Here is an 18,615-nt window from a genome sequence, read left to right on the forward strand (position 1 = left end):
AATGACTCACCAGAATTAAAAATTTTATCCTAAAAACCTGAAGTACAGTGCACGTTTTCATATTGTTTAAATAGAAAACATGCCAAGAGATTTTTCAGATTCAAGGAATAATTTCATATGTATAAAACTGAAATATAGATTTTAAACTGAGACACAGGACATTCCCGATATAGAACTAAATCAGCTTGAATTCTCTGAAATGCCATCCCACTAAGTCAGACAGTCTGTTTTAAACCACACACTTGTAAATTTAGGGCAAATGAATGGGTTTTGCATTGATGTAAGTGACAAAGGTTTGGCAAAACTGTGTTGCCTGGGGTTTAAATCAAGGAAGTTCAATCTTCATTATAATTAAAATAAATTGCTTTCTATGACGACATGACGAAGAGGACTATTTATTTATTTATCATTTCATAATTAATTATAATTAACTTGTTTTTTTCAATGCTTTCTGACTGTTTTGATCTCTCCATGCAGTAACTTCAGATAACTCTAGGTACAAGCCATTGTCAAGACATTTGACATGGAAACATTAGTTCATAGTATTTACTGGCATAAAAGACATGTATCCTACCTATATACTACTGAACTAAGAAATAACGGCTACTGATGCAGTCAATGTCACTTACAAACATGTGATGGGATTGCAAGTTTTGTCATTGAAAGCATCATTTATGGTAATGCCCTTTACAAATACTCGCTACTTAAAAGATAAGGCAACAGATCATAGAATGAATGGCTACTTTCTTTTATGTCTCTCAACACAAAAAAAGCAAGGAAACAAAACCCACCGGACTAACTCTCTGAAGTTAACTCTCGGAAACAGCATTTGCAGATRCATCTGACAGAGAAAACAGTGACCCTCAAATCTCACATCATTAAATGCAAAAGCCTCCTCTCAAGGCTGAATAAAATCAGCAAACGCAGATTATGAAAACGTTAAGACGAGAAAAAAATGTCTTGTTATGGAACAGACACAAGGAAGAACAAGCCCTCTTTTCCTCTCTTCAGAAAAGTGAAGGAGTTATCTTAGGGAGGGATCTCTACACTAGCACAGCAGTCTGAGAAAGAAAACAGTTACATCCCCCAAATCCACTCTCAGATCACATGCAGGTTAAACAGGTCAGAACTATAGCTCTCTGCTACTGGAAACCTGAAATATAAGAGGATATTCAGTCTCAAAAAATCTTCCTAAATGAGAGTATGGTGAATATGGCTTTCTCTGAACAACAACAACAACAACAACAACACATGAAGAAACAGACCATTTAGGAGCATAACATTATGTGGCTATAAATCAGCACTGAACATAAACATAGAAAGCTGACTTGTAAGCATTTAAGCATTAAACATAATCAAAACAAACAATATCATGCAGTATACTTCCAGACTAGAAACTAATTTTGCCAAATTTAAGCCATCCAGGTAGGCAGATATTTGACTCTGTTATCTAGGCTTTTTCTGCAGTCCACAGAGACAAGTAACTCCAAAGGGCTTTTCGTCTTATCTTAAAATAAGTAAAGTAACTTTGACAGCAAAATAAATCCAAGCATTTTTTAGGCATTTACTATTACATCAGAAATTGTTGTTGCATGATATAAAATACTGCTACAGCATATATTTAGGAAAAAACAAATATTCAAAATTTTTTAACAGGTTAGTTTTGCACTGGCTGTCTTCTAAAGCTGGAAAAAAGCTCAATATTGTGTGCTCTGTTTAATTAATCAGAACTGTTACTGCATATTTAGGCATGATCGGAATGAAGTCTGTAGTGCTGAGTGATTCAGTAGTGCAGCTATGAACAGGGAAATAATAGTCTATGAGAGATGAATACAGATACACCTTTCTTTCTGCATAAATGCTAAATGGTACCTGAGCTGTTAAACACTAGCAGAGATGAAACTTTCTCTGTAATATCAGATTCAAAGACCCTTGAAATCTATGGAAATAATCTCCTTGACTTCAACAGGATCTGATCTGATATTACACACTTCAGGCACATTTAAGAGACACAAGCAAACCATTTATTTTAAGCACACAGAATTATAATCACCTCATTTTTTGTTCTTAATGTTCCATTTATCTTCTTTCATTTCTCCTTCTCTCCCTCTACTTCTTTCTCTTCCCTCTCTCATAGACTACTCTCAGCTTGGTGAGATGAAGCAAAGTCAGCTGAAGAAAATGTTTCATTATGCTTAATACTTTTGTCTGACCCTGAAATATATAGCTCATGTCTGTGGCAAATACACATTTGTTCCTTTCTCTTTTTCTTGAAGGTCTGATTTTCTATTTTGTATAGAATATACTGACCAAATTAAGTTACTGATATTTTCATTGATGTTTTTCCAGTGTGACTTGGGCCCTGAATACCTTATCTCAGACAGTTCTGAGAGGATATGTGATAACAAGTACTTCCCGTGGGCATACTGCCTTTGGCACGTTGTAAACTTTTCACTCCTCCTAATCAAAGAGGAAAGACCTCAGGCACCACCTCTCTAGCTACATCATTCAATCCGATTGTCCCATTTACACAACACGTTCCCAAACCCTTCATCGTATGTTGAATCCCCAGAGGTTCTCATTTTTCTCTGTATCTATATACACTTAATTTTAAAATATTCTGCTTTAATACACATCTTTTTATAGTTTGCTGTTCAGGTTTTGTGGGCTCTGCTTTCTATTGTGTTCCTTCACTTCATCTCAAAGAAGACCATAGAAGTTGAAAATGCTTTAAGTTTGAGCGCAGAGATTCCAGAGTCATGTCTTGCAAATATCCAACACAGAAATGATATACTTCACCTCAAAGACAATATTAGACATGTTCTTCCTAATGATGAGATGTGAACTCATAAGCAGCAGCATTTTTGTTCTTTACATACATTATATGTATAAAACAAGCAGAGACTGCTTCTTTCAGAGCCTTATATTTTCTCCTCTCATTTTAGAGATCGAGGTACTGGATGCAGAATTTAATTTGGATACTGATTTTGACCTGGGAGAGAGTTCATCAGCTTAGTTTGTGCTATATAAAGAATCTATTAATTACACTTTAAACGTCTGATCCACACATCTGAAGATCATCCATTTCAGTGAATGTAACTGATCTCAACAGCCTAATGACCTAAACATAAGATAGATGTGAATTCCTCCATAGAATTAAAGGTAAAAATACATTATTTCAAGAAAACGTGAAGTAGTTTTTCTAGAAGGCAGAACACACACCAAAAGCAATTTTAGAACATAAATCCTAGAATAAAAATAATTTTAAAAAAAGGCCTCATTCTTCAGGTTTTTCACAACAAATGCTGCTAGCTCAGCTGAACCTCATCCTCCTTTYCTTCTCCTTTACAGCTCTGGGCCATGCTGTGCTTTTGGTAGTCCTAGCTACATGATGGCGGAGGAACCATGAGTGGACTGATGTCCCTCCTTTCATCCTACATCCATCACCCTCTCTTCTCTCTCTCCATAGTAATACACAATTTTAATGACTTTGTCCTAATCAACTATAAAAAAATTCTGCAGCATTCCTCAGTTCAGCATAAAATAAGCAGCTGTCCTGAAATTAATTACTTATGGAAAGGGTTTATGAATGTGAAAATCATGGAAATGGTTGTACTATTTCAGATACCAAAATCCCATTTCTCTCCAAAAAAAAAAGGCAAGCAAACAAACAAAAGCAAACAAGCAAATAAAACAGATTGTTTCAGGCAATGAGCATGAAAAATCTCATCTTGACTCCTTGTGTTTGCACATTATTAACAATTTTGATGACTTGCAAGGGAAGGTGTTGGGCAGCCCCAGTTAAGAGTCAATTCTAATAGCACTACCTATATACATACAAGAATACTCATTGATTTGTAATTCTCTTTCCACTATTTATATAATATATTCACATATTTATTTTTATGTATAGGGAGAGAGGGAGAGAGTGCTTGAACACCGGAACAGGTTGCCCAGAGAGGTTGTGGAGTCTCCATCCTTGGAGATATTCAAAACTCARCTGGACATGGTCCTGGGCAACCTGCTCTAGGTGACCCTGCCTGAGCAGAGGAGTTGCACCAGATGATCTCCAGAGGTGCCTGCCAACCTCAGCCATTCTGTGCTTCTGTGATATCAGCTTCTCTAGGCTTTTTTTCCCTTTTCATTTGGTGAAGGACGCTATCTTGCCTGTTATTTTGCCATTTGCAAATTCATTTTCTGTATTTATTGGATGATATAGAAAGGAGTAAAATTCAAATTATACCACATTACCAATGGTAAATTTCTTCAGTCATTACATAAATTACAGATGTGGAATTGTTTATGAGCAGTTGACAGAAAGATAGTAAAGACTGTGAGGAATTGATAAAAAAGAGAATCCATATCGTAGAAGCAGATTTTTAGTTTAATTGGATTAAGAAAATAATATAAAAAATATAGCATTCAGGGGCTTCTAAACATTTAAACATACAGTTTATATTGTCTTTGATTAACATTCCTAGCGAGGTTAAAATGCCAATAATCCAGTTAAATACTCATACTCTATTTCCTAAAATGGCAAGAGGAAAATAAAAGCATATACCTCCCCTGTGTGAGTTTTCTGTTTGTTAATTACACTGTAGCTAAAGTATGTAGGCACCATCTGTTTCACTCAGGCTACATTATATATTCAAAGAAAGTATATTCAAGCTAAAAATAAGATTATATAGAATTATCCTTCTCCTTCCTCCTCAAAGATATTTCTTTCCTGGCTAGTAAAATACTGTATCCAGAGGGCAAAAGCGTAACTGAGGCTGCATAGCTTTTTATGTGTTATTCTAAAAATCTTAAATTAGGATAAAAAAAATAAAAATCTGTGTTCCTTAATAAATACTAAATATTTACCCCAACTGTGCAACATCAAGTATTTGAGAAGGAGCCTGGATTGAAAAGTAAGACAAATGCTGAGGCAGTAACACCTCATGGATCCTTTAAATTGTCATAATGAGACCTCAACAGATGGCAAGAGCATGGGGAATTAAGTAGAATACCTCTCCTTTCAGATGAAAGTCTAAAAACTCTTCTCAGGTAAAGCACTGGAAGTACATCAGTAACTGCTGGATGGTTTATTCCCACGTCCAATCCATTTTTCCTTTTAACCCCACTCTTAGTCTACATCAACCTCTTTTTCCCACTCAACTTAGATAACTGATTGAATAATTTCAATATGTAATGTTCATCCCATAATTTTTTGGCTCAGCCTCAAAATAAGTGAGAGTGTGCTGAGGCTGAAAAGCAGATACCTGAGACTCTCCTAAGTACGTTCTAAGGGGGCAAGGTGATAAGGTTGTAAAAATATTTTGGAGCTAAAGGATTAAAAGGTTTATTCATGGCTTCAAAAGAACACACAATGGAACAAAGGCACTCATTTGCTACTAATTAAATGCCTTTTACTTTGTCCTCTCATTCACATACTTCATTCCTCTTTTCCATTCAAGGTTCCCTCCAACTTAAGTTACTGTGAAGGTGCACGCATGCATTTGTCATACTAACAGAAAGAATGAGGGTAGGGGAAAATAAGGGCTAATACAACTCCCAAGCATAGAAAGCACAACAAGGTTAATGTTGTTATCATAAAAAAAATACCATCTCTGTGTCAACCCCTGCTAGAAACATTATGGCTAGATAAAATGATGCTAATTGACCAAATCTCGCTAGCCTTTTGGAAAAATTATTTTACTGACTAGAAGAAAAAAAAGCCAAAATTGACCTCACTTGAAGATTTCTTCTCTTTGAGCACTAAAAGCTTCTAAAAGGATTTAATAACAGTTACATAACTGCTTTGAATTGTCACCATGCTGCCTGCTTGTTAAAGTCTGTAAGATGACACAGTGCTAGAAGGCGAAAGGGAGTGGGACACTGCTGTTCCTTCAGTGCCGTTTCCTGTTTCATCCCATACAAACGCAGCAGGAATGAAAACTCTGCACAGATGTCTTGGGAAGCAGAGGCTCTTATTGATCAGAAAAGGATGGAGCCTTTGACATTCCTACATCATCCCCTTTGTGAAAAACACTAGCTGTAATTATAAGCATTCCTGCACTCTCCCAGCTGCCCTTGAAACAATGCCAAATAGGAAAAGACATGGATATTTTTTGAAACCCACACAAACAATCTTTTTTTTAGGAAAAAAAGATAAAAATATAGTTTTACAACAAATCTACCAACTCTCTTCCTACCAAAACAGCTAGAAACATTGTCACTGATTTGAATTGTTGCCAGCACCAATTATCTGTAGGTGAGCCACCTATAATGAAAGTATCTAAAAATTACATTCATAATTACATTCATAAACTTACTTGAAAACTGTATGGCGAACCCAGATTTACTGATATAAAAGTCCGTGTCAAATTGGATTGTGACTATGTTGAGTGTACTGTGAATGCCTTCAGGAACAAGAGATCCACTAATTTCCTTGAGTAACATCTCATTCTCAGGTGGACCATCCCAAACTCGTAGAATGTCATGTGATGCCTCAGTATCAAAAGCAAGAAACTGGAGGCTGTAAGAATACCATGATTTTATTACCAGCTTTCATATTACTGAACAATATATCTTTAGCTATAATACTAAACCAAGAAAGTAAATAAACTGCTGTTTCCAGGGGTAATTTTCCATATTTTTTTGATACCTTTACATTTGGGTACATAAAAACCCAATGCATACATATATTTGAAAGCAAAGTTCCTTTAAAATTAATAATATTTGAATTTGTGTACTATGAAATAATACATTACTTTAGTCATTCAAATAATTTATAAGCATCCACACAATCTTTTCAATAGATTTTTCCGTTCTTAAAACAACACTATGTACCAGATTTTCATCAATATAAATTAAATTGCACTGTAAACTCAAGCAGGTGGCCACATCGTGTCAATAAATATCCAACTAAAAATAATTACTGAACTGTAATAATTTGGGTGGGAGGAGTCTAGCTGATTCTTCCACTAAATATTTCCATTGACTCCATCACTTTTTACTTTATATGCAGGCAATTTTATGACTTTGGCATCAAAATAGCATTCTTACTAGATTTTTTTTACAAGATTTCCAGTTACAGTGTAGTTCTATTTTGTATATTAACACAGTGGTTAAAATTCATCAATGTTTCACAATATGATAAGCAATTTTAGGGTTTGATCTTCATCAGACAATGTCTTTTGAAAAATAGATAGCTAAACACAAATCTACAGATCCAAATCTAGGATGCCAGAAATACTGGCCTCGATCTGCATGTGAAATCTTAAATTCTTAAATCTCTTCTTTTTTAGTGTATAATTAAGATTTAGTTATTATGTAATCAAAGAGATTTGTTATATATAATTAAGATTTGGTTTCAGTACCTGACAATATTTCCTGGGTCTACTTCAATCATCCACATGCAACGCAGATTGTTGTCATAAGGAAAAGGATAGCCGGGAGATAAGATTCTTCCTGAGGATTCGCCTTTAAAACGACCTCCGCATTCAGCTAATAAAAACAGCATTGCATAATGTGTTACTTCCATTTCATTACAGATGGCCTTCCAACTAATCATCTGAGCAATCAGTTTATACTCCTACCGCCTTGCTGAACAAATAACTCAATCCAAACATGATAAAACTGAATGTATTTCCTAAAATTTTAAGACAACACATAAGTTCTTTAAGCGCTTTGGGAAAGCAAGCTATGAGTATATTTTTTATTTAAATTTTCTTGTATTTTCCTTTAACACCTATGTTTTTCTAATCATTCTGAATGCAATATAATAATCAGAAAACAAGCCATTGTATAATGAAAGGAACAAGGATTGTTACTTAAAAACCCAACAGCTTGATGTTTCTCAAAAGCAGTGGAATAAAATAAAGAAAACTATTCAAGCGAGTAAGGAGGAAAGAAAATGAAAACAAAACAGGGGGGAAATGAATTATATAAAAACAGGCTATTCAGAGACAAAATCATACTTTAGGTTTATATAAAAGAATTGTAAAACTTCTTACTAAAGAAGTGTGATCATAGGGAAGCTATATTATTTCTCAGAGGACAGCAGATGGTAAGTAGCTCCCTGTTAGCTGGCTTCAGCCAGCCATTAGGCAAAGCTGAATATTTCATAATCTTGATACCTAATCTCTGAGAAAATCTAATTTTTATGTAGACTCCCTAGGCTTTTACAGCCTCCTTGTTTTGCTTTCCTTCTTTTTAAAGTCCTGCTAATGCTTTCTCTCTTGTGAACTCCAAAGCCAAAATAATGCTTTGATTAGATCTCTTGGTAGAGTTAAAACGCAGTTTTATTTTGATTTAACATCACCTAAAATATTTAGTTGAGAGATTTATTACCTTATGATCTCTGTGTTCTGTGATACAAGTGAAATGGTACTCGATAGATTCTTTGACATAATAAAAGTAAATTTTCAGAGACAGGTGGCCCTTCATATCTTTTCTAAGCACCTTGCCAACCTGTTAATTCCTAAAATCTCTTAAAAAAAAAAACAAACTTCAGTGGTTATTCAGCTCAGAGGACAGGCTTGTCTATTATTCCTCCAGTGCATGAGGSTATAAATACAGTGCTCTATAAAAAGAAAATTATTCACTGACAAACTGAACAAAACGAAAAAGTAATTACGTTCCCACCCCAGTGCCAGTGTGCAACTATCAGTTTACTATTTCTAATTGTCACAGAGGATAAATGGTTTACTTTTTTATTATCAGTTTAGAAGGTCCCCTCTCTTTCCCTAGCAGCTACTTTCTGCCTCTCCAGCGAGGCTCCAGCTCCCGCGTGTGCTGGGTGCCGCCTCCGGTGCGAGTGGGGAGTCCTCAGCAGCCTTGCGGGTGGCCGTCAGCACCAAGGAGCAAGCACCTTCCTCCTCCACGCTGTTTACTATGAAGACAATCCTAATTAACCATCGTGACTTTGTCTCCAAGTGTCAATGTTAAAGATACTTCTAAGGGTTTCAGGTTAAATGGAATGAGTATTTTTCTTTCTTACTATAAATTCAGTGGTTAGTGTGTTGTGTTGCAATATTTACTGCATGTTTATTAAAGCTTATGATAACTAGAACTGCCAGAAAGCAGTTTTGCTATTGTCTTGTCACATCACATTCTTCCATGAAATTACATTCAAACTATAGACACCTTTTTTTAAATCCCATTTCTGATTGTAACAGCAAATTGAAGTGGCTTCTGACTTAATGTTGCTCAGAAATTGCCAGTAGAGTCATTTTATTTGTAAATGCCAATCTAAAATATTCCCTGCAAAGCATCACTGTTTTCATGGATTCACAGGGTTTGGCTGAACAGTCTGTGTACTCTAAAAGAGCGATGGTGTGCTGGGCTGTGACCAAGGTCTTGTAAGCCCTAAACTTCAGTGCAGGCAGCTACCTGAAGCATGAACAAGTACTCTGGATAGAAAAAGCGTCAGTGCTTTAGAAACAACCTTTTCTTCTAAATTTTCTTGGGTAGCAAAGAAGCCTCGTTTCAATCTGATTCTAACTAGAAGTGAATGTTGGAAGAAAGATTTCTATAAAACAGAAATCTGTCTGTGAGAACAGTTTTACCGATTATTCATCTTCACCTTGTACTATTCAGTCTATCTATTATAAACTCTAAACCAGACTATTCTCAGCACAGATAAGCACAGGATTTTCATACCCAGGGTTTTGTTTGGACATATTATGAGATCCCAAACCTGTACAAAATCTGGTGCTATGAGACTTTGCTGTGTTGTTTCAGGCATGTTTCTAACTTGAACATGCTCCTTTCTTACTGATCTTGTTGTGCGTTTCTATCACTGCTAAGACACCCTTAATCTCTTACTATATATTTCTCAGCCCAGGAAGCCTAGAAGACATAAACTGGTGTCTAAGACATTTTATAGGACTCGTACTGCATCTCTTCAACAGTATTTGAAGCATCTGTTTGATCCTTAACTAATATTAAAAAAAAAAACTAGAATGCATGTGAAAGTCGATAACATCACTTTACAATTGGGATTCAAAAACTTTTCAGTTTCTTAAGTTGGTCTACACAAAAGACTGGTTTCTTTTGATTAAAATGATTTTTAAAAATATTTTGCCAAACCTGTGTAAACCTCAGCTTGGGACATATACTGCTGTACTGATACAGACAACGGCTTTACAGCAGTTTAACTTCCTCGACACAAATAAGGGGTTCTAATACTTGGCTATAGCAGAATATGTTATTGAAATAAACAAAATCCATATAAAGCATTCATAAACTCACTTAAATGACCACTTATGTACCTTTGTTTGCTTAACGAAGAGGTTAAAATAAAGAAAAATAAACAAACAAACAAACTTTGTCAACAACGCATTTTTTCTGTGTGCAAGCTTTCATCTGAATAGCCATGCCTGATGTGTCGTGATTTTGCTGCATACATGATATTCTAAACTGGATGGATAAGTAACCTCCCTGTTAATAGTAGACTATGTCGATATATTTTGAATAAGATTAATTTAAATCTCTAAGAAGTTTATACTAAAGATTGACTCACATTCTGCATAGATTTATCTGCACAAAACATTTTGCATTAATTATATTGCAGCTTTCAAAAATAGTCTTGTGACAGTGCAAAAACTAGGTGATTCATTTTTGTAATTTTTGAAAGATAGTGATTTGAGATGGATAGTTTCAGGGTATTGAATACAAAAAGAATAAGACAACTGACTATATGCAGCATATCGTCACTTTTAACACTAAAGCAGAGGTCCAGATTCAGCTCTGGATTTCAGTTCATTGAAGTTCTTTGCCCGCTTATATCAGCTCTGAATCTGGCGCACTTCTAATCCAAAGGTGGTCAACCTGCAGCTTTTGGGCTGGATTCAGCTCTGATGGAGAGGATCTGCTGGATCATTTAAATCCAGGGACAAGCCATGCCAGTCATCCTGGCACCTGGCTACAGACTCAGCCTACCTCCATCATGCAGGGATACATGACAACAGTGGCCAAGTGAGTTATTCTAGAGATCCCCTTCCTCTAGATCGTCTAGATGTCAACCATGCAAGGTTCTGAATATGTGCTTAGCATACGAGAAAACTGAACCTCCCACAGATAGCATAAATATCTTAGATAATCACAATTATTCAATTTCATATATTCTAGATGATGCAGAAAATCCTTATCATTTGGAATATTTTAAGGATTGTCACAAATTTGAGATTTAAGTATTTATTCCCTAATTATTACTATCAGAGAGTTATTTAGTTCTTGTTTGTTACATATTTTTCTTAAATGGGCTTTATGCCCTGATAAAGATATGCCAGAATACATTACTTTCTTTCAAACTTAAATTTCGGCACAAATGGCATTTTGCCCCTTTCATCTTCTACTCACTAGTTCCTCACTTCCACTAAAAGTAGGTGACTATGGAAGAAAATTATTAGAGTATTTAATTCCTATCTTCTTCTTCTTTTCCTACGGAAGGAAATGAGCCTGTAGGTACCTGCACAGCTTCTAAAATTATTGTAATATTGCAATAATGCATATAATAGTGCTAGTCATCACAGCAACATTACAGAAGCCAAGTGATAAAAATATAATATTCCTCCATATCTGTCTTAATATTCTTTATATTTTTCTTTTGATTTTGTAACACACACACACATATATATGAATATATATACAAATATTTATTTATATATGAAAAGTATTTTCTAACTTAATGTTACTGAGTTACAATAACAAAAAGAATATATTATTTTTACAACCCCTCATAAAATTTATACAGTCTTGGTTTTCTGACTAAGCTGTCTTTTTATGTTGACTATTTGCTGACTATAATTAGAATTTCACTTAGTAAGAATTTCATTATGCATACATGTTTAATAACTACTATCTTTTTTTTACCAAAAAAAGCAACACTACTCATATAGACTCAGATGAGCACTACACAGATATATCTTTAAACTTATCTGTAAATAGATCTGTATATGTACAGATCATATTTCATATATATCTAACAATCCCTAAAAAAAAAATTAAGTTTTTTTCTTAATTTCTTATATTTAGATAGTAGTTTAAGTAAAAAATTAAAAAAGAGGCTACTACCAATACATGATGGCAGAGGATAGTCCCATGCCCTTCTTTCCCCTGTCATACACTTTAGAAGGCTACTCCCATGGAGCGTGTAACCTGGGTTGCATCCATAAATTATAGTGCTTCCAGCAAAATGGCCTTGGTCACTAATCTTGTATCCAAACTGTGGCACACCAGGGTCCTCACAATGTGAAAGCTCAAAACCTGTGTTAGGAATAAAAAAATATAGTTACAAAATCAAGCAGATATGTACATTGATGAAATTAACTTTTTTTTTTGTTTTCCGGTGGAAAACAAACATTTTCAGACTTCATGTAACAACATATTTAAGTCTTTTTGTTTGTTTTTAAACAGCCTAAGTAGAATAATTCTGGCTATACTACTTACTTTGAGCATGCCAACCAAACTGTCATAGCAGCATTTTTTTCTAAGAGTCCAACTAAAGACTTGGAAGAGAATTCATGATCATTATTGATCAGATCTAAAATGCTATGATAAATTATAAAATGCTTTTAGTGACTGTCCATTTACTCTGATGACAACTTAGTTTGTGAACAGTCATTTAAAGGCTCATAAACAAAATTTAACAGCTGATTTGTTTGTTGTTATTGTGCACGATAGCACCAGCAGCATAATGGCATCTATGGCACAAAGTATATATTGTGATATTCATAAATTCCTACTCTAATTCTGCTTTCAATAGTTTGTAAGCTTAAAAACTGCATGCAGGAAGCAATGATGATGATATGGAGAATTAAAGCCAAAAAATTTAGTCATTTTTGAGAATTAAAAGATTTGGAGAAAGAGGGAAAAATGACTTATACATTATACAAAGGCAGGAAAGCATATTAACATTTGGGGAAACATAAACTGTAATTCAGAAGAAAGATTTTCTACTCAAAATGCTCTTTGTTGTTACTAAGTGAGAAGCAGCTCAAAACCTCGCTTTGTTCAAAAACAAATATCTTTTTAAAGTATCACTAAGCTCATATTGCATGTAGGTAAAAAAGATACTTTGTGACAGTTTGATATTCCTATAGGTAGCTGATATGGGAGCAAATTAAGGGATTTTCAATTCTGCATTGTCCAATTAAGTCATTTACACAGTATTTATCCAGCTGGTCAACAGTTGGTAGCCTTTCACAATCTGTCCTCAGGTACTGCATCATTACTATTGATTGATTGTGAAAATGTTCAATATTTTATTTTGCAGACAAAATGGCTCAGGTTGGACAGGGCTATTTGCTCTCATGAGGAAAAAAAGTAGGTCAAATGCTGTATGTTCGCGGCTCTGGTTTCAGCTCATTAAATGTCTCACTGAAAACRGCTCATCTCCTGAAGGGCCTCTACAACCCCTGAGCTGAACTTTTCTCATTCCAAGCTGAGATATTGTTTCCCAGCAGAGACAGTGCTGCCGAAATGCTAAAAGGCTAATGTGAGGCCCAAGCAAAGAATCGTACTTTTGATATCAGCAGTCTGAATAATTATTGAGCAGTTTCCTGTTTTCTAAAAAAGCCTGTTGATCAGATTGTGTGAAAAGAAGTCTAAATGGGCCTTGATCCCTGAGATGCTCTCACCTGTGCACAGTCTGGTTATAGACAGTACCAAAATTGCCTTAGTAACTCAATATTTCCCTCTCAAGGATGAAGATAAAAGTGCGATTCCACTGCCTAAGCACAGGTGTTAGCCCCATTTTAGCTGCCCTAGCGTAGGTATTTGAGCCACCTACACAGTGCTGGCAGTTCTGACCCAGGACCAAGGGTAGAGCTGAATCCTTCTGGAGTTGCACCTCGTAGCCAGGGGCACACTGTAGGGAGCCCAAAAGGGCACTAAATAGCTAATTTGGGCAGTTGAAAAATCACAAAGGCCACAATATGTCCTTGAAGACACCGAATGCTTCACCGCAGCTCGCAGGGATTTTGTTGACTGCTTAAGAGCATCAGGTTTGTGGATGGTAGTTTTGAAAGATGCCATTTTCTGGATTTATGAAAATAAAACAAAACCTGTATTAGTTATCTTCCTCAAAAGATTTCAATTATTGTATAAAATATCATGACTGTCTACAGTAATGCTCTTGTACCAATATTAAGTGGACAATATCAGGATTAATGAAGGGACTCAGACTGTGAAAATTATAATCAACTCCGTGGCGTTTATCTCTTGTATTAGCTGGAGCACTCAGGAAGGGAAGTATTTATCCTATCTACAAGATGTTTACTTAAGAAACAAGCCTTCACCCTACATACCTTTCCAGTGAAGGGAACATCTACAGAAGAATATTCAGCATTGTTCAGGCTAGAAAATTAAGTACTGCCTAATTTAGGTGACTTGATTTAGGTTCCGAGGTCCCTACTCTTTCTGTCAAAAGGAAAGGATGATTTATACAAACACCTGAGTAGGTGCCTGAAGTTACAAAGTATGAATACTTTCTCCTTTCTTTCCCGTACACAGGCTTAGCCTACATAGGCTTGTGGCCTGGCTGACGCCGAGGTGTATGTCATGTAGCTGCAGCCCATGTAAGTCAAGACGGAGATGAACCTAGTGGTTTGGGAGGAAGCCGTTGAAAGAACTGTCAAAACCTCAGACAAAGAGCTCACAAAGGTAGCATTACTACTATTTGCTAAATATCACAAAGCTCCTGTGATGTCCTAGCCAGTACCCTCATACACAGATATCAGCCTGGGTCCAATGCCATCTTTTCTACCCACTTCTAAAGAAGTAATGCAATCATCTCTTATTTATGCAACTAAAGAATAGATCATTAGCATATACACTAGGCAGGACCTCTTGAGACTCTCTTGAAAGATAAAACCAGAAGGGGTATTAGATCCCATTTACTAAATGAGCATGCAGCTTGTGGACATATGAGATCTAAACTCCATGATTTACACTGGTTGCCAGATGGAATTTGAGGTTGGGGGTTTTAACAAAAGAGCCCGAAAAAGACTGGAAAACAGGTATCTGAAAAATCACTTTATATGCAATTTCACAACATCATAGTAGAGACAAGGAACTAAAAGAGCAAGCCACATGCAGTGGCAAAACATCAGTTTTGAAGCTTGTTCCATATCATGGGAAGACAGGCATCTTTAGCTTTCTGCCTATATAATAAAATGCATTTCTTTTTCTAATTACATTCTCTAAATTTAGGGATAAAGTATGATGAAATTAATATATTTATTACATTAATATCTCATTTTTCTTTGTTAGGGTTTAACTTTTGCTATAAAATAGTATTTATCAAATTAAGGATTTTTTTGAAATTTTGAATATGTAAGTAATAAATAGTGAATCTGCACCATGAAAAGCATAATGGGAAAAGACAGTGCATTAGGCAAACATTCAGTCTATAAACAAGTTTATGGACCTCACCACCATTGCCTTCAAAAAGATGAATGTCATAGGATTTCTGAGGTTTTCTAAAATTGATAAAATCTGTATGACACTGGCATAGTAACACAGCACTGGAAGGCCTATGATAAATCATAGAGTACAGTCCTATGCTATCACAGGCTTGCCTTGCTATCACATGGCATAATTACCCAAATTTCATCTTAAAAACTAATTAGATACACTTGTAGAATCTTGAAATATTTTCCTTTCATTCCAGTACACTTATATTAGTTTTACTAGAAAAGAAAGACAGAGAAGTTAAGAAAACCTGAGACAATGTTTTGAATGGGTGAATATGAATAATTTAGGCATAGGCAGAGAGGAGGATATTAACAGTCGTATTGCAGGCTTGCTTTGTAATGCTATTCTGCTTGCTAGAAACTCAGTTTTGTAAAGGACGATTCAGCAAAGGTGATATAATTATACATAAGAAGTCATATATATCATGTGCCAATCATTTTCAGAAGCCACCGTTTCATAAAATAGACATGTACCACTGTTTTCTATATACTCTCCAAGCCAGAGATGTGAAATGGTTTTACCTCTTCTAACTCTCACAGTGTTATTTTTTTCAGTCTACGTAGTGGTAAGAAATTTGTTAGGAATCTCTCTTAACAACTTTAGATCCAAACTGGATTATTCTAAACAATAATCCAGACTCAGATATTGCTAGTCCTTAGGGAAAGGCAGTATGAAGACATAAGTGTTAAGATTGAGGGACTGCTTTTACTTATTAACAATCTTTATGAAACAAAAGTACTTGGCTACGTATTTAAAACTACTCAGGTGCTTAAATAGTTTTATGTGCTGGAACCATTGACAGAAAATTATTGTAATTTTTTCTTATCCATCCAAGACTGAAAAAACACCAAAATTACCCTCTGGCAAAGGACAGCAGTTTAAGTATCAAACTACTGAAAGTACTGTCAAAGCCAGAGTTTCAGTACACTAAATGTTGTTTGAGGCAGAATTATGGCATCGGATTGTTTTGATGAATGGTGAATGAGCTGCTGGTAACATTTGATTTTTATCAGTATTTGACTTTGGACTGCATTTTCATCTCTTGAGCCATGAATTTTTGTTCCATAAATACCATAAATCTATTATTATTGTTTTCTCAAATACTTACTGGTATACACAAGCTGAAAACCTTCATCAGTGCCCTCCAAGTCTGAGTTAAATTCCAACCATAAATGATTTGAAGTACTACTTAGTGTCAATCCTCTTAATGATGCCCCAGTAAATGCACCCAGCAGGTGAGCAGTGTTGTCTTTGCCATCATATATCTGTAAAACAAACATTACTTTTACAGTTACTAAAAAAATGAGGTATTTGAGTTGCAAAATAATTCATTACATTTCAATTAAGGGAGAGGACAGCTTTGCTAGGGGACATCTATGGCCAGTCAAGGGAGAGCACTCTTTAGATAAGCTGGTTGCCTCTCTTGAATTAAGTTAAGTATGGTGACCTTTCAAATGCACAATTTAAAATATAGCAGTTCATTTTCTGCATGACAATAGAAGTGGGCAGGGCTGCCATATTATCTCAATGTTTTTAAACATCTGTGTTTCTCTCTTTCACTGCCAAAACTATAATGCTGGTCACAGCCCATCAGCAAATACTTATTTTGTGCAGCTTTGTCTGCCTCAGGTCACTGAGGTGGCATAATAGAAAAGCTAACTTACCCCCAACTTTGACCTGTTAAATAAACATCTGTAAAACTTTTCTAAGTAAAGAGAGGTTCAAATCTAACTGTAAAGTAAAAGGAGACTAGGAAATCAGAATAAAATAAATAGAGTAACTGCTTCTGTAAGTTGGAAGAGCAATGTAATCTATATGTAAATTGGAATACAGCATTATTATTATTTATTTTTCTTCAAGGGTTGTCCTTTTCCATATTTAAACTAGAAAACTTCTATCAGACTACTAATGTATAAAACAATCTTTTAATAATATTCAGAAAATTTCCTTACAATTTTATTGCTTTAAAATATCACAGGTAACAACTCGTGATGCATTCCTATCATTCTTAAAAATAGTTAAACTATAAATTAACAGTATTTGCTAACTCAAGCACAATATCCTATAAGATTTATTTAGTGGCTTATATAACCACTAAAACTTTGATAAATGGGTTCTAAGAATAATTTCACTTGCAAATCAGTAAACTGACCTCTGAATAATTTTCAAACTGTCATACAGAGAAATTCTAAAGCTTCACTAAATAAATAGGGAATTGTCTCTAGTCCTAAGTAAGACCTAATTGTATGAATTTGAAATGTAATCGAAGTTTACAGTCATAAAGAGAAATCTATACCAGAATGAATCAAACCAAACCCACCAGCAACAGTAGTAAGGCAAGAATAAGAATGTGAAATATTATGATGTCTGCTCCTCATCTATGAGAATGATTTATATACTTAACTCCTATTTTGCAGAAATTGGATGTCTCTAGAAATACCAGAGACTTTTGACTTAATGAAATGATAAAATAAAACAAGTAAGGCCATTGCTAGCCASCTCTAATGAATAAATAATTGCATAGCAGTTTAAGAAGCAGAGCAAAATGACTTGACATCTTTCCTTGTTTTTACTGAAACAAGCCAATAAACTCGAACAGACTTAATGCTAATGATAGCATTAATGCTAGCACTTAAATGTTAATATCCCTTCCCAGAGTTAAAATAAGAAATTGAAGTAAAAAAGCTACTATTAATGCTTATCAACAAAAAGTAGTTTTAAAATATATMTTGTAGTGTTAAAATGGATGTCTTCCTTAACTTTATTTAAAATTTCTTTAAAATTATATTAAGATCAGTAATCAAGCAGGGCCAGAGGCAAAGCAGCACAAAATCAGTTCTGAAACAGACTTATTTCTTGTTCAGTAGGTGAAAGAAAAAAAGTYCATTCCAGGAGCACTACTGCTATACTACAGAGATATGCTCATCATGACTGACTTAAAGAGAAGTCAACTTGTACTTGATGCTCCTTTTCCTAATCTCTCCAAGCTACTTATAACTAATAACACCCAAGGATTCTGGATTTATTTTATTTTTAAGCACGGCATAAAAGCAATCTATTTTCTTCTGTTATATATGTGTGGATCACTAATTATTAACTGAAGGAAGCTATTAATAAGTTATGCCAACTATTTTCAAAAGCTTGCCAGAACTT

General features: G+C 35.0%; 1 protein-coding gene across 1 annotated transcript in view; it reads right to left on the minus strand.

The window, feature by feature from the left end:
- The window catches only part of LOC112974075 (CUB and sushi domain-containing protein 3), a gene marked incomplete at its 3' end in the record, with an annotated part of 516,764 nt that overhangs the window by 190,725 nt on the left and 307,424 nt on the right, over positions 1 to 18,615 (minus strand). Inside the window, exons 22-25 of the mRNA XM_026082659.1 lie at positions 16,571 to 16,727; positions 12,061 to 12,252; positions 7,362 to 7,488; positions 6,315 to 6,517 (exon numbers count right to left, since the gene is read on the minus strand). Of these exons, the coding sequence (XP_025938444.1) occupies positions 6,315 to 6,517; positions 7,362 to 7,488; positions 12,061 to 12,252; positions 16,571 to 16,727 (679 nt within the window). The remainder of the gene's footprint in view (positions 1 to 6,314; positions 6,518 to 7,361; positions 7,489 to 12,060; positions 12,253 to 16,570; positions 16,728 to 18,615) is intronic.

The sequence above is a fragment of the Apteryx rowi genome, unplaced genomic scaffold (assembly GCF_003343035.1).
Source record: "Apteryx rowi isolate R43461 unplaced genomic scaffold, aptRow1 scaffold_589, whole genome shotgun sequence".
Classification (NCBI taxonomy): Eukaryota; Metazoa; Chordata; class Aves; order Apterygiformes; family Apterygidae; genus Apteryx; species Apteryx rowi.